Consider the following 22,580-nt stretch of genomic DNA (forward strand, 5'->3'; position numbering starts at 1 on the left):
TGAACAGAAAAGTGATGTTTAATCACAAAACAGTTTTATCATAGAAACTTATTTCTTTCATTATTCATTTAACATTTAATTGCTAGTTCCTTTAAAAATATATATTTCTTTTTGGCAGATCAGTTGTTTTTTTTTGAAATCATATTATATAATTACATATTATTATATAAAAGTATTAGTGCATCTTATGTAATGTCAATGAATGTAAACAAACTGCATTATCTTAAATTTCGTTCCCTCTATAAAAGAAATAAATTTAAAAAAAATAAAAAAAAAAATTGCAAAACTTCTTTATTATGATAGGTTCAATATATCTTTAAATCTTTCTTTTATTTCGCTGCAAAAGTTCCATAAAAATAGGTATTTAAAAGGATCAATCAACATATAGCTATTATGGTCATACAAAACAGTTTCATAATTATTGATAGCGTTTACATTCTTGTAATTATACAACTGCTAGATCAAAATTTGCTGAATATCAAATGAGATCACACGTCATATTTATTACATGCACCGTGTTTTAATTGTTTCCCTAGATGTCCCTAAATCAATGCAGTACTTTGGAATGACGTCAGTATGCTTCTTTCTGTTCGGGGGATTTATGAACTAGTCTTCTTTGGGCTTTGTTGAGGAATTATAACCTTGGACTTTCCATCTGTATTAGACCTTAGTAGAGATATATCGTCATTGTTACACCTGCATGACATACGTACACTTATCAAAAAGGAAACAAATACTGACGTATACAATTAAAAGAAACATAGATATAGGTAAATATTAACACAATAAGAATCTCAATTGTCATTTCGCCGTAAAGATTCAATTTAATTTGTTATTCGTATTGATCTTTTTCTATGTATATTCTATATAATGTTCTTTTTTTAAACACTATTATTCTAGGTAACCTACTTGGTATTCTCTATGTGGTAATTACTTCTGAGCACTCCTTAAAACGTCGTTCTTATATCTTCAAATTGATAAGACAAATGGTCTCCCTGAGTGCAAATTGAAAAATGTGTCAGGTGACAAAGAAGACATGATCACTGTTCCTATAATTAGGTTACATTAAATTATGATTATTGTTTATAATAAATTAATGTTATTGATACAATCAGAAGACTTCTTTTGTGTAAAAAAGCCATCATCATCCGAATCCAAGAATATTTTCTCCGATTCAGACGATCTATGTTCTTATATCAGTGCATATATGTCTCTCATGTTCAGGTCACCCGGACTATTTAAGTACATGTTTACATTTTTGTTTTCAAGACAAAATAGAAAACTTTGAGAAAGGGACATGATTCAGGTAAATGTGAACAACCGTTAGTACTTTACAAAAGATCGCCCAAATACCTACTATTGTCCACAAAGTCATCTGAGAAAATTAATAGATAACAATTTTTTGAATTCTACATTATTTTTGTTTTTTACGCGTGGGGTAATTTTATACTAGTTACGCAGTACGCTTAAATCTGCTAAAAATACCCGGGTATATGGCAAAAAACCCAAAACTTAAGTATAGTAAATCAACCATCCGGGTATTCGTTTTGTTACTTTTGACAACCTACATTTTAATCATAGACTGTACAGAGCTCAAAATGATATTTTATACGGGCATACGTGCATCCTTTAAGACCTTTTTTCATTATCAAAATATAATATCATTGCTTCCCAAGTATCACTTGTATCTGATCATGCTTAGAAAAAAATTACTTACCATACATCTCCAAAAACAGCCATCATTACAATGATATCAGCTAATCTGTTGTTAGTTGTTACATTGCGCATTACATGCACCATTCGCGGTTTTCTTCTCTTTTTTTACTTTTTAATGGTACACAAAATATACAGAACGGTTTGCAAAAACATTTCAAAAAATCAAATACAGTAAGTTAAATTGATTCGTATATCAGCGATATATACTAAGATCGGATCAAAGATTGTAAACATTTATGTATATTATTTACGTACTTACCTGCTTTGAGGACGAAAGCAAGTTTATATTTCCCAAAAACAAAAACTATTTCAAATGGCAACGTCGAGAAAAATAATTGCTATCGTGGGGAACATTAACGTTCAATTGTCCGAATAGTCAGACAATATATTGTTTTTTATGATGAAGAAAACTTTATTTGTCATCGATTCGTGTTTTTATATTGAACAAATAAGAGTAATCGAACTTTGAATTAAATTAAGCAATTTGAATTACACCAGGCGTTTTCCTTTATTAAAATCTAGAGAGATCAAATGATGTGGGCGTAAAGTTTCGATAACTATACACCATTGGCAGAGAGCATGGACACTTTTTTATAATTAAATCAAGTAGCAGTTTTTTATCCTCGCAATTTTCATAAAGAACATTTACAAATATTGAATGGAATATTAATGAGTCAAATCACTAAACCCTGCAATTCAAGTAGTATTGATAAATTGTCGAAATCGAACATAAAAAATACACATTTTAAGTCGTTATAATCAAAATACAATAAAACCAAATGTGTGCAACTTACAATGTTTGATTTTGTTTTGTTTTAGTGACCTTAATAAAGGCACATTACTCAAACCAAACACTATAAATATTTTGTAAAATTCAGTTCTATTGGACTTACCTTGATTTCTCTGTACCTTCTTCATTTTTTATTGACAATTTCAAATTTACATAAGTATTAACAATGCAGTGTAAAAATATATGAATAATTTACCTATATATCCATCTATGCATACTTTCAGAGATGTTCAATGTACTCACGTATGTTACACAATTATCCTTCATAACCTCTTATCACATTCAGTTAAGCATGTTTATTTATACGGAAGTACCGACTTACGCTACTACAATGTATGTTTGCCACAGGTACAACGTAAATATGTTTATGTTATTTCTATTTCGTTTGTAATCGCATTCCATAATGAAAACAAATGTTTTTACCATATTTTTTTTTTCAGTATGCTTTTTAAAGATCTTTTTATAATAATACGTTGCTAGTTTCGTCTGTACCTTGGTGTTTGTCTACTCACGTGATTTACATAAGTCCCCTTCATAACCATCATCACATCCAGTCAAGCATGAACCATTGACATTGGAGCATTGTTTTGCATCACGACAGTGTCCACATGTTTCATTACATTCAATACCATACGATCCTCTGTCACATTCTTAAACGGTAAAAAGGAATATAAAGACATTACTGTAATATTGTTTGTACACTGCATAATGGCGCACACACAGTATTTTGGGTTTAATGTTATGTAATGCATGCAATGGTCATTATATGGTATGTGATGTTTTTGCTAAGAAATTATAATGACATGCTATGATGAAATAAATTGAGGTCGACGGACCCAATTCACTTCTACAATAGTGATTAAAAAAAAATTTGTGTAAGAGATACAAAGAATATATGAAAATGAATAAAAAATAACAATTCTCTTTTTCAGTTGAACATAATGGGAAAAAGCGTTCTTGTGAGAGAAAAAACTTATTTTTAAAGACATTTTGCAATAGAATTTCTATCAAAATTAAATGATTGTAACGCAAATTTTAGACTTCCATGTTCGTAATAATCATACTTATCGCTGCACAATATATCTGCGCAAATGGAATTGGGTCCGTCGTCTTTAAATGCTCAATTACAGTCTACGATATTATATATAACCACATTTAACCACATTCGCTCTAGAAGTTTTGATCATTTCCAAGTACAACATTAAACAACTTTAACATTTTCAGCTATTCTAATAACTATATTTCTTTGAAAACATCCAAAATTTAAAAAAAAAGGTTCATCAAAGTCGTTAATGATACGTAATATATGTTTTGATGCAAATATGTTCTTCCAAATCTATCAGTATGTTCATTAACTATAAACATATTAATTGTTTAAGAAATAAAGTACGAGTTTTCGTGAATGTTGCAGAACAACCTCCGAGGTCAAGAAATGTTGCTCTCAAATATAAAGCCGAGGCGTTAGCCGAGGCTGTTATTATTCAAACAACGTTTCGAGACCGAGGGGGTTATCCTGCAACATTCACGATAACAAGAACTTTATTACTATTCTACTAACAGCCACGTATTTTCATACATCGTTTCTCCTATAGAGAGACGATCTAGGTCATTTTGACGGCTGTTCCGTGTAACCCCAACGGTTTTGTTAGTAATGTTTACATGTGTATCAATCGAAGGAATAACATGCAGACGACTGAATTTTTCTTTGGATTTTGAATACTCTGAACTTATTAAAATATTTATGTTTTAATCATATTCCTAATAATTTAAGGGCAGTTTAATACGATTATTACTACTACTCGTTATATATTTTATGTTAAAACACGCGGTGAAAATGTGCTAGGGAGGTCCTAGGAACAGCCGCATTGATCTCATCATAATAAACATTAGAGGCAATACACATCGTTTTGACTGGAACACGTGAAATTGACATGGTTTAAACACTTTTTAGGGTTTGAAGTTGTAATTTCATGATCAGTGCAAGACAAATAGGTGTTTTTGATCTGATAATTGATTGATGACGTTCGTGGTATATTCGAGAATAATGTCCGCGGCATCTCTTTTATCTCGGCAATAACTGTAGTAGAATCTTATATATTAAGAAATCTTCCAATAACATTGGAAAATGCTTGCACTAGAGTAACTGCTTATACCTTTGATATTTAAACATGTGTGAGATGATGTCTTAAAACTATGATTGAATTATAACTGATTAGTGATGATTGTAAATTAATTTTCAAAACACCTTTTAACTTTGAAAATCCAGCATGAAAAAGCAAAAAAAAATCCGAGTCAGGTGGTGTATACGCTTTGACAGATCAAAGTCATTAGGGGTTTGTAACAAAAGTGTATACTTGCAATGGAATAATGTCGTGTAATAATGTAAAGAATTAATATAATAAGCATGGATTCATTAAGCGTATACATATAAATAAAGATTTGACAAACGTTGAAATAAATAAGGTCAATTCGTTTTTTTTTAATGAGCGATTTTACTTTTGATTGAAATCAACTCCCAGACCAAGAACTCAGGTTGACTAAATAACATCATGGCGGAGAGCATAGGGCGAGTTCATCCTGCCTCGGGGAAATACTTTGGCTGGTACAAATTTGGTTCAAAAATATTCCAAAATACGCATACCCTTGCGTTCTTATTTTCTTTGCATACAACTGACAACTTGTAGTTTTATATATTAATTTGTGAACCATGATCAGATTTGTTGTCAACTATACTGTGAAAATAAAATCAATTTGAATATGTAACGTAAGCATAAAACGGTGAAATTGCTTCCAAAAGAGGGATGGGGGCTTTTATCTAATCTAAACATATAGAAACCATACTTTGGACAGTGTTTAATATTATTGAGAAATTTAACTTAAGAATCAATTTTAGATAAAAAGTTACAATGGAATGCATCTCCTTCCCCGTTTTGAAATAAGATTTGTTGGGCATGTATATGGGATTGAGTGTTGACATATATAAGAAATAATGCAGAACAAATATATAGTTCAAATTGTAACAATAAACTGTATATTGAAAAAAAGAGAGTCAAAAGCCCAACAAGTTCATTTTTTTTCAGTCAGCTGTATTACCTACGTTTTAGGCCTCATATAATCAATTTCTTTTAAGCGTTTCATTCTGTCCGCTCCTTTAAACATCCAGACTGTTGCATTATAATTTCAAATTTCAAAAATAGGTTTAATAACAATTATGAAAGAAATCGAACAGATTAACAAAACAAACAAAAACAAAGAAGAAAAAAACTGGAAAACTCATTACCGTGAAAAATCTTACTTTCCAAGTGCATGCGCTTTTTATCAGTTCGTTTTTTTTAATACCAACAACTATTTTGTGGGATTTGGTTAACTATTGAATCATTTATTATCATAAAATTTAAAAATAGACATTCAAAACTGAGCTGGAATTTTATTGGATGTTTTGCTTTGCTATGGTATGCTTTCCTACATGTATAACGAATAAAAATAAAATGATAGGTTATGAAATTACGATGCTATATAATCCGATTCTGTTGTTTATAAATATATGCTACAAGATCTAAATGTCAAGCCAAGCCAGTTAATGGTGCATATATACATGTTCTTGAATTGAATTTATAAACAAACAAATGCGAAAAATCCCAAAAATTTTCATACTACTGAATACGTTTTTATGATTAACACATATAAAATGATTTCAATAAGCATCATTGTCAACATTATAGAAATCTGTCTAAAATGAATACTATAGAGTGGATATAGAGCGAGAGTGGATAGAGTAGGATATGTTGCAGGATATAGAATCTAGAAAAGGATAGGGTTTTTTTCAATTTTTGATATATATCATCATTGTATTAGTTGTTGAGGTTTTTTTTCGATGCCCATTGTGGTTGCAGTTAGCACCTGTTTAAGTAATTTGCCCTATGGCATGTACTATTCTGAGCAATACCTTTATTGCAGAAATATCCTATCCAGCCAGGTCTACAGCCATAGTCACACAGACCATTGACATCATTACATCCGTTGCATGTATCGATGCACTTCTCAGAACAGTCTCTTCCAAAAAATCCAGGTTGGCAACCTGGGGAAAACGAATAAAAACCTATTTGTTTGACAGTAATTACATACTTATTACATTTGATCTATTTATGTTTCCCTTTTTTACTTGTCCATTTACACATTAATATTTATGATTGATTTATGGTTACATTTGTACTCACGTGTTTGACACATATCCCCCATATAACCAGAGACACATCCAGTTAAGCATGTACCATTAGAGTGGTCACATTGTTTTAAATCATGACAGTTTCCGCATGTCTTTTTGCATGAGACGCCATAAAATCCTGTATGGCACTCTGAAATGAGTAATACGTTTTAAAATGTACATGGGTTGTTTATGTGAAGGTTTTTTTTTTCAAATTGATTATATGTGCGTTAAACGATCGGGGGAAAAAATCACTCGTATTCTAGATATGACACATATAAATGTGCCAACAGCAAATCGTAAAAAAAAAAACACATTTGTAAAAAAAAGAAAAACAGTTTACTTTATGATTTTTAAAATTAAAAAAAAAAAATGTATAAGAATGGAATAAACACAGTTTTGCATACATCATTGTGTGCTACAGTGTAAAAATTCAACTATAATTGAATTAAATAAAAAAAAAATTAAAGAATTTAAGACTTTTATATTTAGTAGCATTTATTTTTTAAAGTTTGTACATGAACAAAATAAATAGTTGATTGCTGAAATTAATTTATGCAATTGACAATATAAAGCTATCGGAACTGTTTTACATGCATAGTTGTATTTATCTTAAGCGAAACAAATATTGAAGACAGCGAAAAATAATATCAACAGCTTGAAAATACAGAATATATACCTTTATCGCAAAAATTTCCTATCCAGCCCGGCAGACACCCAGCAGCACATAAACCATTGACATTAATACACCCTAGACACGTTTCCTTGCATTTCTTCATGCAGTCTTTTCCAAAAAACCCCAGTGGGCAAGCTGTTGCAGAATAACAAAACAAATCAGCAACTGTCCATACCTATAATTGTTCATTGACAAGTTCACCGACTTTATTTATGTTAATGTTACGCTTTATCATCTATAGACTTTGTTTGGTTTCATACTTATTAATGTATACATGTATTTGTACTCACGTGTTTTACACAAGTCTCCCTGATAACCATTAGCACATCCAGTTAAGCATGTTCCGTTTGTATGAAAGCATTGGTCAATATCACCACAGTTTCCACAAATTTCTTTGCAGTCAACGCCGTATAAACCGTAGGCACACCCTTTTTTAATTACATTAATGAATTGTTTTATAGATATTGATGATAAAAGTATGAAAATACATATTTGTGATTCAAACTAAGAAATGTTGTTCAGCTACTTCAGCGTTTTCTTTGAAATTGCATGCTTACTTGTTCTACATAAGTTTCCTTCAAAACCAGCATCACATCCGGTCAAACAAGTTCCATTGAAATTTGAACACTCGTTAACATCGCGGCAGTTTCCACATGTTTCATTACAGCGAGTGCCATACGATCCTTTTACACATTCTGAAACGGTTGAAAAGCATGTGATGCAAATTACATTGACATCTCATAATTTGCGTTTAGTTGAACTGGCACAGACAATTTTTTTTACCAATACCTTGCCGGAGAAACGATTTTTATAGAGTATATTTTCCTATTTGATAGAAACATGAAATATCGCAAAAATGAATATTGTAAAAGTAGAGAAAAAAGTGATAAAAACATGAAATTTCCAGGAACAAACAATAGCAAAAAAGATCCGGACTCTATTTTGGTTATTATGGGTTTTTTCCAGGAATTGGTGTATAGTTTTGTTCAAGAAACCCGATATAACTATTTATGTAGGATAAAGTCAAATATTCACCCTAGTAAAAATTTCAATAGTGCACAAACTTGCTGAGAAAATTCTTTGTTTTATAAACATTGCTTTAATCATACTATTAATCCTGATTCTAATTACATGTAAACAGTCTTTATTGATGCCTTAAAGTTGACTGGGAGTATATTAGGCATTGTAAGTCTTACGATTAATTAAAATACGCCTCCAATTTAAAAGACTTGTACAGGCATTAACAACATGCTAACAGGCAATAAAATGGAAATTTGCGATTTTTAGAGCAAAAGCATGGACACATTCATATGTTAAAAGAGTTGTTCATCATGTAATTAAAATACTTATAGCTAACTTGTTCTACATTTCAGCTTCTGTATACGCATTGTTTTTCTTCATCACTGCGTAGCAACCCCTGCATTGATGTATTTAAGCCCCGCACATTAGATTCACAATGGCATGTGCATTAAATTCACAAAAGCCCATGCAATTATTTACGTAAACCCATTAAACTGGTTCCCTTATCATTTTAGAAGATGTATATTTCTGCTCATAGGCAACAGTTATTCGATGCATCGGAAGAGAAAGTCTAACGAAAAAAAAAAGCGCTGAGATATCCTTAGCGCTTTAAATAGCATGTGCGAACAATGAAACTATATGGTTCTTTAGACAAAATGATATACTAAGAAGCTCAAACAATGTAAATCATCTCATATCTTTATAGTTTTATCTTTCTCTTTTATGTATCTTTATTTTTGTTAATACAGCACCGATCTTTTATTCTTTCTATCCCTTTTTAAATGAAAAAAACCTGATAAAATTTGTAGATTAAATAGATAACATGTAATATTGAAAAGAAAAATGAAAAAAAAAACTTAAACTAAGAAAAAGCTTCACGAAAACTTAGTTGTACTCTTTAAACACATGTTTTGAAGAAATTGAAACCCGTAAGTAAGCTGCCATGAGAAATATCAGCTAAAATGAATGTACTCCAAAATCAGTATGCTCAAAACAAAATCTGATATTTTGATAGAATTGGCTTTTAGTCGTTAATTGGAATGAAATAAGAAAACTCATTTTATGATTTAAAAAAAATGTATATGCAAACTTCAACAATGAAATTTACATTAAAAATCATAATAATAATAATAATAATAATAATAATAATAATAAAGAACTCAAAAAGCAGTATCAATATTTCTGTATATCTTGAATTTTGTTTTTTTTGTTTATTACCTAACAACATGTTGATATTGATGTTGATATCAATAAAATGATCATGCTTCATGGCATGCGGATATATTACAGATAAAAAAAGAGCAATGGTAAAGGTTGAGGTTGAAGAATGCGTGTCCTTTTTGAACAATTTCCATTGCTAAAAATCACCCATACCTTTATTGCAGAGGACACCCGTCCAACCAGGGATACATCCAGTGTCACACAAACCATTGACATTATTACATCCTGTACAGGTGTCTTTGCATATCTCCGAACAGTTTCGCCCAAAGAATCCAGAAGAACAAGCTGGATTTTGAAAAGAAACAAACTTACTGTATTTATCTTAATGTTCTTTAATTATATACTTAAAAAAAAAACATCAATTGTGTCGTTATCAATATCTTTAATCCTATACCCATGTAAACGTGCATATGCATGTTTCTGTTGTAAACTATCTAGTGACATATTTACGTACGTGTTTTACATAAATCCCCCATATAACCAGCACTACATCCAGTTAAACATGCCCCATTAACATGGTCACACTGGTTTACGTCAAGACAGTATCCACACGTAAAATGGCATGCAGCACCATAGGATCCTGAGGGACACACTGAAAGAAATATAAATATAAAGAATATATGGATGCTATTTAAGAGAAGCATGTATCTTGATTTGCCAGTTTCTACTGCATGGTTTAACGAGTGTCTTTAAAACGGTCATGAAACAATACATGATGAAGATCATAAAGACGGTCACACAATGCCAATTATCTCATATCTCTACAGATTGTAGTCTCTATTCCCCTTTTATGTATCTTTCTTTTTGTTATTGCGGCAACTAAATCTTTTTTTTATATATACATCTTTATATTCTTTTCCCTTTTATGTATCTTCATCTTTGTTATTGCAGCAACTAAATCGTTTTTTCTATATACATCTTTATATATAAATAAAAAGAAATACTGATGAAAATTGTAGATTAAAAAGCATAAAATTTCAGACATTTTGAATTTTGTAAGAAAAAAAAAAGATACCCCCCCCCCCAAAAAAAAAAACCCAAATATAATAAAAAAAGAAAAGAAAAGACAAGGCTAAACACAAATACAAAAAAAATACTCAGTGTTATTCTTCACACACACTTCTTTTTAGAGAAATTGAAACCAGTAAACATTGTGTCATTAGTAATGTCAGCAGGAATGAATGTACTCAAAAATGAGTATGCTAAATACAAAATCTAATATGTTGATAGCATTGACTTCTAGTTGCAAAGGAAAAAAATATTAGAAAACCCACTTTATAATTTTTACCTAAAAACATATGCAAACTTTAATAATGGAATTTACAAAAAATTATCGAAAAAAGAACTCATATATCAGTATTGATTTATCTGTATAGCTTAAATTTTGTTTTTAGTTTATTTCCCAATTACATGTTGATATTGACAAAATGATAAAATGCAAATGTATTACAGATAAAACAAAGAACTATAGTTAAGGTTGAGGTTGAAGAATATGTATCCTTGCTGAACAATTTCCATTGCTAAAAATTACAAATACCTTTATTGCAGAGGTCACCCGTCCAACCAGGGATACATCCAAAGTCACACAAACCATTGACATTATTACATCCTGTACAGGTGTCTTTGCATATCTCCGAACAGTTTCGCCCAAAGAATCCAGAAGAACAAGCTGGATTTTGAAAAGAAACAAACTTACTGTTTTTATCTTAATGTTCTTTAATTATATACTTTTAAAAAAAAAACATCAATTGTGTCGTTATCAATATCTTTAATCCTATACCCATGTAAACGTGCATATGCATGTTTCTGTTGTAAACTATCTAGTGACATATTTACGTACGTGTTTTACATAAATCCCCCATATAACCAGCACTACATCCAGTTAAACATGCCCCATTAACATGGTCACACTGGTTTACGTCAAGACAGTATCCACACGTAAAATGGCATGCAGCACCATAGGATCCTGAGGGACACACTGAAAGAAATATAAATATAAAGAATATATGGATGCTATTTAAGAGAAGCATGTATCTTGATTTGCCAGTTTCTACTGCATGGTTTAACGAGTGTCTTTAAAACGGTCATGAAACAATACATGATGAAGATCATAAAGACGGTCACACAATGCCAATTATCTCATATCTCTACAGATTGTAGTCTCTATTCCCCTTTTATGTATCTTTCTTTTTGTTATTGCGGCAACTAAATCTTTTTTTTATATATACATCTTTATATTCTTTTCCCTTTTATGTATCTTCATCTTTGTTATTGCAGCAACTAAATCGTTTTTTCTATATACATCTTTATATATAAATAAAAAGAAATACTGATGAAAATTGTAGATTAAAAAGCATAAAATTTCAGACATTTTGAATTTTGTAAGAAAAAAAAAAGATACCCCCCCCCCAAAAAAAAACCCAAATATAATAAAAAAAGAAAAGAAAAGACAAGGCTAAACACAAATACAAAAAAAATACTCAGTGTTATTCTTCACACACACTTCTTTTTAGAGAAATTGAAACCAGTAAACATTGTGTCATTAGTAATGTCAGCAGGAATGAATGTACTCAAAAATGAGTATGCTAAATACAAAATCTAATATGTTGATAGCATTGACTTCTAGTTGCAAAGGAAAAAAATATTAGAAAACCCACTTTATAATTTTTACCTAAAAACATATGCAAACTTTAATAATGGAATTTACAAAAAATTATCGAAAAAAGAACTCATATATCAGTATTGATTTATCTGTATAGCTTAAATTTTGTTTTTAGTTTATTTCCCAATTACATGTTGATATTGACAAAATGATAAAATGCAAATGTATTACAGATAAAACAAAGAACTATAGTTAAGGTTGAGGTTGAAGAATATGTATCCTTGCTGAACAATTTCCATTGCTAAAAATTACAAATACCTTTATTGCAGAGGTCACCCGTCCAACCAGGGATACATCCAAAGTCACACAAACCATTGACATTATTACATCCTGTACAGGTGTCTTTGCATATCTCCGAACAGTTTCGCCCAAAGAATCCAGAAGAACAAGCTGGATTTTGAAAAGAAACAAACTTACTGTATTTATCTTAATGTTCTTTAATTATATACTTTTAAAAAAAAAACATCAATTGTGTCGTTATCAATATCTTTAATCCTATACCCATGTAAACGTGCATATGCATGTTTCTGTTGTAAACTATCTAGTGACATATTTACGTACGTGTTTTACATAAATCCCCCATATAACCAGCACTACATCCAGTTAAACATGCCCCATTAACATGGTCACACTGGTTTACGTCAAGACAGTATCCACACGTAAAATGGCATGCAGCACCATAGGATCCTGAGGGACACACTGAAAGAAATATAAATATAAAGAATATATGGATGCTATTTAAGAGAAGCATGTATCTTGATTTGCCAGTTTCTACTGCATGGTTTAACGAGTGTCTTTAAAACGGTCATGAAACAATACATGATGAAGATCATAAAGACGGTCACACAATGCCAATTATCTCATATCTCTACAGATTGTAGTCTCTATTCCCCTTTTATGTATCTTTCTTTTTGTTATTGCGGCAACTAAATCTTTTTTTATATATATACATCTTTATATTCTTTTCCCTTTTATGTATCTTCATCTTTGTTATTGCAGCAACTAAATCGTTTTTTCTATATACATCTTTATATATAAATAAAAAGAAATACTGATGAAAATTGTAGATTAGAAAGCATAAAATTTCAGACATTTTGAATTTTGTAAGAAAAAAAAAAAGATACCCCCCCCCCCCCCAAAAAAAAAAACCCAAATATAATAAAAAAAAAAAGAAAAGACAAGGCTAAACACAAATACAAAAAAAATACTCAGTGTTATTCTTCACACACACTTCTTTTTAGAGAAATTGAAACCAGTAAACATTGTGTCATTAGTAATGTCAGCAGGAATGAATGTACTCAAAAATGAGTATGCTAAATACAAAATCTAATATGTTGATAGCATTGACTTCTAGTTGCAAAGGAAAAAAATATTAGAAAACCCACTTTATAATTTTTACCTAAAAACATATGCAAACTTTAATAATGGAATTTACAAAAAATTATCGAAAAAAGAACTCATATATCAGTATTGATTTATCTGTATAGCTTAAATCCTGTACAGGTGTCTTTACATATCTCCGAACAGTTTTGTCCAAAAAACCCAGAAAGACAAGCTGGATTTAAAAAAAGAAACAAATTCTCTCTACTTTTCTTACAGTTCTTTAACTATATTCTTTTAAAAAAACACCACCCAAGGTGTTAATATAAATTCCTTTAATCGTGTGCCCATGTTTGCGTACATGTGCATGTTCATGTTGTAAACTATCAGCTTACATATCTACGTACTTGCTTTACAATAATCTCCCATAAAACCAGCACTGCATCCAGTTAAACATGCCCCAGTAACATGGTCACACTCGTTTACGTCATGACAGTTTCCACACGTTAAATTGCATGCAGCACCATAGGATCCTGATGGACACACTGAAACAAATATAAAAATAAGGAATACCACAGGATGAATCTTTGCCATTCATTCAACTGAATGATAACTGAATGGTCTGGAGAGTTGACTGAATGGCACACATATGCAATTCAGTCACATTTTAGTAACGTTTCAGTCACCATTCAAATGACCTGATGGCAGAGATTCATCCTGTGTATATGGATGTTTCTTAAGAGAAGCATGTAACTTCATATGCCAGTTTCAACAGCATGGTTTAATGAGTGTCTTGAACGGCCATGAAACAATGCATGATGTAGATCATAAAGACGGTCACACAATGTAAAAAAACTGATAAAAATTGTAGATTTGAAAGTGAAAAATTTCAGATATTTTGAAAGAAAAAAAGACCCCAATCAAAACAAACTCAAAAGATACCAAAAATACTCAGTGTTATACTTCATACACTTTTTTTAAAGAAATGGAAACCAGTATACAATGTGCCATAAGTTATGTCAGCAGGAATGAATGTACTCGAAAATGAGTATGCTAAATACATAATCTAATATCGTGTTAACATTTGCTTCTAGTTGCAAAGGAAAATATATTAGAAAATTCATTGTATAATCTATAAAAAAAAATAATATGCAAACTTGAATAATGAAATTTACAAAAAAAAAAATATCGAAATAAATAAGAACGCATAAATCAATATTACTATGTCTGTGTAGCTTAAATTTTGTTTTTAGATTATTTCTCAATGTTTATATTGATAAGTGATCATCCTTCATTACATGCGGATACTGTGGAATCATTTAATTTCGTGGGGGCCAATTTTCGTGGAGTGTGTATTTTTTGCTTATTTGTGGGGATGTAATTTTGTGGATGTGTCAGTTGTCAGTTTGAGTAGGTAAACTAAATCTTTAATAATTAGTTTTCGTTGAGGATGTAAATTCATGGGCAATGGGTACCCACAAATACCACGAAAATTAAGCCACCACGAATTCTAATGATTCCACAGTATATCACAAACAAAACAAAAAAACTATAGTTACAAGTAATGTTGAGGTTGAATAATACATAACCTTATTAAACAATTTCCACTGCTAAATATCACCAATACCTTTATTGCAGAGGTCACCCGTCCAACCAGGGATACATCCAAAGTCACACAAACCATTGACATTATTACATCCTGTACAGGTGTCCTTGCATATCTCCGAACAGTTTTGCCCAAAGATCCCAGAAGGACAAGCTGGAATTTAAAAAAAGAAACAAATTCTCTGTACTTTTCTTGAAATTCTTTAATTTTATTCTTTTCAAGAAATCACCCAAGGTGTTAGTATAAATTTCTTTAATCGTATGCCTATGTATACGTTCATGTGCATGTTTATGTTGTAAACAATCTGGTTACATATCTACGTACGTGTTTTACATAAATTTCCCATATAACCAGCACTACATCCAGTTAAACATGTCCCAGTAACATGGTCACACTGGTTTACGTCACGACAGTTTCCACATGTCGCATTGCATGCAGCACCATAGGATCCTGAGGAACACACTGAAACAAATATAATTGTAAAGAATATATGGCTGATATTTAAGAAAGACATGGTACTTGATTTGCCAATTTCCACTGCATGGTTCAATGACTGTAGTGCAACGGCCATTAACCAATGCATGATGTAGATGTATATCTATGAGACACACCAGCCCCCCGTCCACAATACCCCCCCCCAACAAAAAAAAAAATAAAACAAAAAAAAAACAATAGAAAAATAACAAAACAAAAACGAAATCAATTTCAATGTGCACTTACAAGAAGTTTCTATTACATTATAAAATTATTATTGATATTATAGTGATTTTTATATGGCAGTAATCTTACATTGTTTGGATCTAAATAGTGTAAATGTTTTCAGATTCGCAACATAAACATATTTTTGGCAGCTGTATTAGATTTGATATGCCAAAAGTCATCAAGACCTCTAAGTTGTAATCAAATGTCGGTCGGTCATACGTACACATGAAACATATACAAATCCTTCCCGACCCAACAAACTATATTGATTCAACATTCACGCTTCAACGGCAACAACAGTCACAGTATCACGATTGATTGAGATAGGTTTTATAGTTGTTCCGTGTGATTTGATATTTCGGACTAAAATGTTTGCGGCGACCAACTGGGGTTTTGGTAAATGAAAACAATGGTAATAGTACAGATAATGTATTGATCATTTAAACACAATCTTGGTTAATAAATTTCACTCCTCATTTATACGTATTCTATAAATGATGCATCGAGGTATAGCAACTTGGCAATTGTTAATTACAAGAAATTCTGAGCATATCTTGATTCGTACGTATTCTGTATCAAATTTTACAATCACTAGATTAATCCTGAAGATCTGTTAACACTATTGCAGGTTTATCATGATCATCATTTATCCTTTCGTGTCGTGTAATGTGATATCGAAACGTGCATGAATACTGTTCTTTCGTGTGTTAATCCTATTCTATCATATTCTCCTTTTTGTATTTTTTTTTTTGTTAATGCATCTCCCAAATCTACTATTCCATATAAACTTTTTTTTTTATATCCAAAAATGATGTTCGAAAATCCAATACCATAACATTGTAGACATTTTATTTCAAAAAATGTGCACAAACAATATTATTCTGTGCAAACATTAAAAAATGTAATGTCAGCAGAAATGTATGAACGCTTAATTGAAGTCTAAGAGTTTTATATCATTAACTTCTAGTCGTCAAAAGAAAAGATAAAATTGAAAAAATAATGTCCTTTTAATAAAAAAATAATGTTTATGCAAACTTTAAAAAGAAATGGATTTCATAACAAATTATTGAAGTAATAAAAAACAAATACATCAATAATATTATTTCTGTAAAGCCTGATTTTTTCTTAGTTTATATATAAATTAAATTTTGATATTAATGTAATTAAAAGGTTCCATTGCTTGAACATCTTTACAAATACCAAAAAATGAGCAATAGTTAAAGTTGAAGTTGAAGTACAGGTTGTCTGTTTAGCAATGTTTATATCCATATTGTTAGATTTCATTCAATTCTAGATGTTAATATCTATTATTTCTGATATCATTTATACATGCATGGAACGATTACAAATGCAACAGTTATTTTCAAATTAAATTAGAATTTTGGAATCCCGAGCCTGTAATAAAATTCCGAGCCCAATTAATTAAACTGGTTTACCGTTAATAAAAATAATGTATCGCACTACGATATTTTTTATCCAAGCACTGCAAAAAACAGAATATCGGTATTCTGTTTTGCAGTCCTAACTTTTTTACTTCGTTACATTTTTTTTTTCAAAATCTGATTGTAATTTGTTTCATATGTTATGTATGCACTTCATTTTATAAACATTAGAACAGTTGACAAGTCGTTTAATTCCATGCACTTTAATGAAATTTTAAATGTGCAATAATCGTTTCAGAAATAATTTTGGGGAGTTGATTTTAATCAACTCTTCTATGCACTTACTCGGGCAAACCAAAAGAGAAACAGTGTTTGGACCTAAGCACAAATCAATACCGCTGACAACACTTACTTCCTGAAAATAATCGATAAATTCGATGCAATTTATTTTGAAGCATTGTTTTTCAAGAAAACCTATTTATTGATACCATGAAAATAGTAAGATTTTAAATGGTCCAAACAATTTAGATATTTGTTGAAGTCGTATGCATGTACTCATACGCTATACTTCAATGTACTAATCTTGTTCAACCAGACGCTCGGTTGTCTCCGTTAATATCCGACAAAACAGTGAGTCTCTCTTGGTTGTCGGAGATAATCGGAGACAGTCGAGCGTTTGGTTGAACAAAACTAAAGTTCAATCTTGCCTGGATCAATACAATTTCTCACAAATATTTCGATTACTGATACTACTTGCCATGCAAAATCACATATTGCTGATTTTTAAAAAAAATGATAATCGATAAAATCAACTCCCGTCAGTACTTCAGTACTATGATTAAAAAATGCGTTAAGATATCACCAGCGAGGTCGTACGTTTATTTCGTTACAGCCGTATATTCGCAATACTGTGTTCGTTAAAAACGACAATTGTTTTTAGTTTTATATAGGGACTTTACTGGAACATTTATAGAATTCACTATAGCCGTAAATTCGCTAAAGCCTGTCCGGGATATTTGCCTTTTGCTGTAGCAAACGAATTCACTAACTACACACTTTTAATACTCGTTTGAACAGTTGTAAAACGTTAAAAGCTCAATATAGAAACTAATCAGCAAACAAATTATTTAATTTTAATCGACTTGGTTCTAAGATAAAAGAATTGAATATTTCGGGGTTTATTTTAATCATAAAGATATATATGTATGCTTAGTATATATTTTTATCATACATAATTTCATTTTACAAAGTAATACAGGTTGATACATGCACATTGCATATTTTGCATTACTACTTTAGGATACTAATAAGTATCTTAATGTTTGAGAAGTTCTATTAATGCTTTGTAATTGTAGTCAATACGTAACGAGCAAGATACACACATGCAAACGTATAGTTAATAATGTTGGTCTATTGAAATAATTCCTTACCTAATTCGCATCGCTGACCTTGGTACCCAGGTTTACAACACTGGCTATAGCCCGTCTCTATGTGACAGTACTGACAGTTGACATCTGGACAGGGAATGGAGCAGTTAGATCCGTAAAACCCTGTTTCTGGACATCCTGTACATTTAAAGTTTTTTATAACACAATTCTTGTTTTAATTATTTTGAATTTATTCTTAAAGAAATATATGGTGGCATATCTCTGCCCCTTGTGTGCAAGTTATTTTTCATCAAATATGTCGACACGCAAGATAAATATGTTGACATGCAAGATAAGTATGTCAACATGCAACATAAGTATGTTGATATGCAAGAAAATTGCAATCAGATAAGAATGATACAAAATCTAAAAAAATCTCAAATATCGCCCACTTGTGATATTTAAGATGCTAGATGCTACCTTTTTTGTCGACATGCAACTTATTTATGTTAACATGCAAGATAAATATGCTGACATGCAACTTATTTATGTCAACATGCAACTTATTTATGTCAACATGCAACTTATTAATGTCAACATGCAACTTACTTATGTTGACATGCAAGATAAATATGTTGACATGCAACTTAGTTATGTTAACATGCGAGATAAATTTGTTGACATGAAACTTATAAGTTGTATGTCAATATAAGTTAGTCGCATGTCGACATAAATATGCAGAGATATGCCACCATAGAAATATGATGCAAGAGATGTTAATTTACGCAACTGTGTTTATTGGTATGCAGGAAAGTCCATCAAGACAATTTCTAATTAAACCAGGAACATATTGCAATATTGCAACATTTAGAACATAACAGTTTGACCTGTAAACTCCTGTTGCTGGAGAACCTTTATTCTAATGTTTAGTATTATACAATGCACCCATCGCAATGAACTTAAATGTCGAATGAGTGACATGCCTTTCATTTACATAACAAGGAAATATAGGACCAACCCAATTCAAAAGGAACAAATTTGGCAACGGGTAAATTGTAACACAACGAATTGTTACATGCATGTAAATGATGCGCATACGGTTCGTCATATAATCCACGTCATTTCTATATAAGGGCAGTAAACTTTTCTATAACATTAAGACATTCAGTATAATAAAATAAATAATGCCTGTTTAGAAGGTTGATAATGGTTTTCTCGGAGTGTCAATTTCAACTGTTACCCTCGCAAACAGGCACTATTTACATAATGGTATATGCCATATTTTAAGTTATACTATCTGGCCACTTTAACTCCGCCATAACATACATGTTACATTAATGACCTTTAAAAAAAAAGATTCAGTTTTTTTTATGCTAAATGAAATGTTTGGAATGCTTTATTTCTGTTCTTTGTCATCTTTATATTTATTAAATAACAAACGTTTCTTTGTGCCTAGTTTTATTAATTCAGATCGATAAAAAAATGTTAAACATAACTTCTTACAATGTACCATTTTTCTTTCTTTCTTTTTTTTTTTGGGGGGGGGGGTAATTCCAAGAAACAATAGACACTTTAAATGATTGAACAAGATTTGATAGTTTTACTGAAATTGACAACACATTGACACATTACTGATTAAATCCACAGGGTCTACACACTAGTTTATTGTATTATGTTTTGAGAATAAAATATAAATATGTGACCAATTATAAAATATATTTAAACAATTTCAAAGATTGTAGAAATTATAAAGAACACTAACCATACACCTCTACTTCACAAAGGTTAATCGATACAATACTATCATAACCGTCAGGGTAGGCGACTCCTGGTAGTCTCTCGTTGTAGTAGATGACATATTGTCCATGGACAGCACAGTTTGTTGTGAAGACATGAGGCATTGTGTTTGTTGTGAAGTTGTCGTCCTTGAAACACAACGTTCCCTGTGATCTATCCGTGGTATTGGAGACATACACGGAGAATCCAAGTAAATGGTCTGTTATGAACGTCTTATAGATGTAATCTGTATAAGATGTTATCAATCATGTTTATATAATTTTCTTTTACATTGATAACTATACAATACCTAAATATCAATTACATCCTAGGCAATTTACATTACGCATTTTTCATGCACCCATCAGTTTAAATATATAAATGGTTTAACACTCGTTTAAATGGAAATAATATACAAGTTTCATATATTTATCGTTATAAGTAAAGCCAACTTATCAGAACATCGAATATAACCGTGGGGCTAAACCCTGAGAATTTTCTGAGAAAAAAAAGTTGCGTATTATCAAACCATTTCAATATATAAACAAAATAATGATATGTATATCAATTATTTCAATAAATTGTATTAACAACACTGGTTGTACTATATTGTGAATTAAAAATAAAATATAAAGAGTAATATAAATTGTTCAGCAGATATCATATGCGATTGTCGTAAGGAAGAAATGTTGGTGAATAAATATATTTAAATAATTAGTCAGTGTCATGTATTGAATGAGAGAGAGTGTGGCGATCAGGGCTGTCTGAACCTTCTTTTAAAAACTAAGCACGCTTAATCCAAACAGTAACGAACCTGAAAAGGGCACCTTCTTGTTTAACAAAACATCACTTGAACCTTAAAGTACACCAGTACATACATGTATAATATTATCTATAACAATGGTGGGTAGATAACATAAAACATTTCTCAAGTTCATCAACAATTCCTAATCCCATTAATATCTGACCCGTAAAAAACTTCATATAATTTTGAGGAGCTATACATACGAATGTTTCTTTATCGTGCTAGCGCCTTCTTTAACATAATATCTTATCTTGGAAATCATTGGTCTGTTTTAAAAAAAACCAGGATATTTGCGCTAAGAGACCATTTTAAGGAATAACAAATACCTAATTGTCGCTCATAATTCCGAAAAAAAATGTTATTTACAGAAGGTAAAACTCAAATCTGACGAAGTGTCACTCTAAAACACACAAAGAAGTATATCGTGATTGTAAGAATCATCTCTTTACATACAGTAATTTTATCTGGTCACCATGTTAGTCATGAATAGATGTTGGAAACTGTTTGTTTTAATCTGCATTTAGGGGTTTAAAGTATACTAAAGTACAATCTGGAAAAAAAAATAACAACAAGGTTATCGTTTGATTCCTATGTTGTTTACCTGAAATGATTCGATAAATTGCGGTTTTGGATGAAAGACAAGTCTTCTTTGCTATAACTGTTGTTGTATAATTTTGATAGCATTGGACATGTTTGTTATTATACAATCTTTAATTTATTAATGAAAATGCCATGCCGTTCCTACCATTAGTTTTTACTTTAGGTCATGCGTTGATGTATTTTCATAAATGGAGGATTGACAACATCGTCAAATGAGATTCAGAACCTTAAGGTCAGGTTTTCGGCTAGCAGTTTTAAGGTACTTTACTAAAGCTACATATTATTCTGTTCAGTATACTTAAGTCTGTTATAAACTCAAAATGAATTTGTCAGACGGGTTTTATAACTACAGAAGGACACAGTGTATGATGATCAAACTGTCGTTTTAAGGAAATATGAAAAAAGTTCGTGAAAAAAAATATGTATATTTTGTATGTGGCTATTACATGTGTTATTTATACCTTAAATATTGGAGAATAATGTCAATATTTTTGTCATGATTTGTTACTATTAACTGATAATGAACTATTAAGAAATAAAATGCAACAATAGGGAACAAAATATACTCTTATAATGTAACGAAAACACTTTTATCAAAACCTTTCAAAATACACAGATTTCAGAAAACAAATTATCTTAGTATATAAGCAATTTGGTGTTTCTATTTTGTTTTTCAAATCACGTCAAAATGCAAATATGTGGGTATTTTCCATGTAACCGCAAAACTTACCTT

The 22,580-nt window shown here is 30.7% G+C and overlaps 1 protein-coding gene across 1 annotated transcript in view; it reads right to left on the reverse strand.

Annotated features, from left to right (window-relative positions):
- Nucleotides 1–2,718: 2,718 nt before the first annotated feature.
- Nucleotides 2,719–22,580, reverse strand: part of LOC105319251 (multiple epidermal growth factor-like domains protein 11) — a 43,537-nt gene continuing 23,675 nt past the window's right edge. Inside the window, exons 6-21 of the mRNA XM_066066843.1 lie at nucleotides 20,429–20,689; nucleotides 18,730–18,864; nucleotides 15,540–15,677; nucleotides 15,237–15,368; nucleotides 12,851–12,988; nucleotides 12,548–12,679; nucleotides 11,468–11,605; nucleotides 11,165–11,296; nucleotides 10,082–10,219; nucleotides 9,781–9,912; nucleotides 7,944–8,081; nucleotides 7,677–7,814; nucleotides 7,390–7,521; nucleotides 6,724–6,861; nucleotides 6,453–6,584; nucleotides 2,719–3,156 (exon numbers count right to left, since the gene is read on the reverse strand). Coding sequence (XP_065922915.1) covers nucleotides 3,011–3,156; nucleotides 6,453–6,584; nucleotides 6,724–6,861; nucleotides 7,390–7,521; nucleotides 7,677–7,814; nucleotides 7,944–8,081; nucleotides 9,781–9,912; nucleotides 10,082–10,219; nucleotides 11,165–11,296; nucleotides 11,468–11,605; nucleotides 12,548–12,679; nucleotides 12,851–12,988; nucleotides 15,237–15,368; nucleotides 15,540–15,677; nucleotides 18,730–18,864; nucleotides 20,429–20,689 — 2,300 coding nt within the window. The 3' untranslated portion in view covers nucleotides 2,719–3,010. The remainder of the gene's footprint in view (nucleotides 3,157–6,452; nucleotides 6,585–6,723; nucleotides 6,862–7,389; nucleotides 7,522–7,676; nucleotides 7,815–7,943; nucleotides 8,082–9,780; nucleotides 9,913–10,081; nucleotides 10,220–11,164; nucleotides 11,297–11,467; nucleotides 11,606–12,547; nucleotides 12,680–12,850; nucleotides 12,989–15,236; nucleotides 15,369–15,539; nucleotides 15,678–18,729; nucleotides 18,865–20,428; nucleotides 20,690–22,580) is intronic.

Source organism: Magallana gigas, chromosome 1, assembly GCF_963853765.1.
Source record: "Magallana gigas chromosome 1, xbMagGiga1.1, whole genome shotgun sequence".
Classification (NCBI taxonomy): Eukaryota; Metazoa; Mollusca; class Bivalvia; order Ostreida; family Ostreidae; genus Magallana; species Magallana gigas.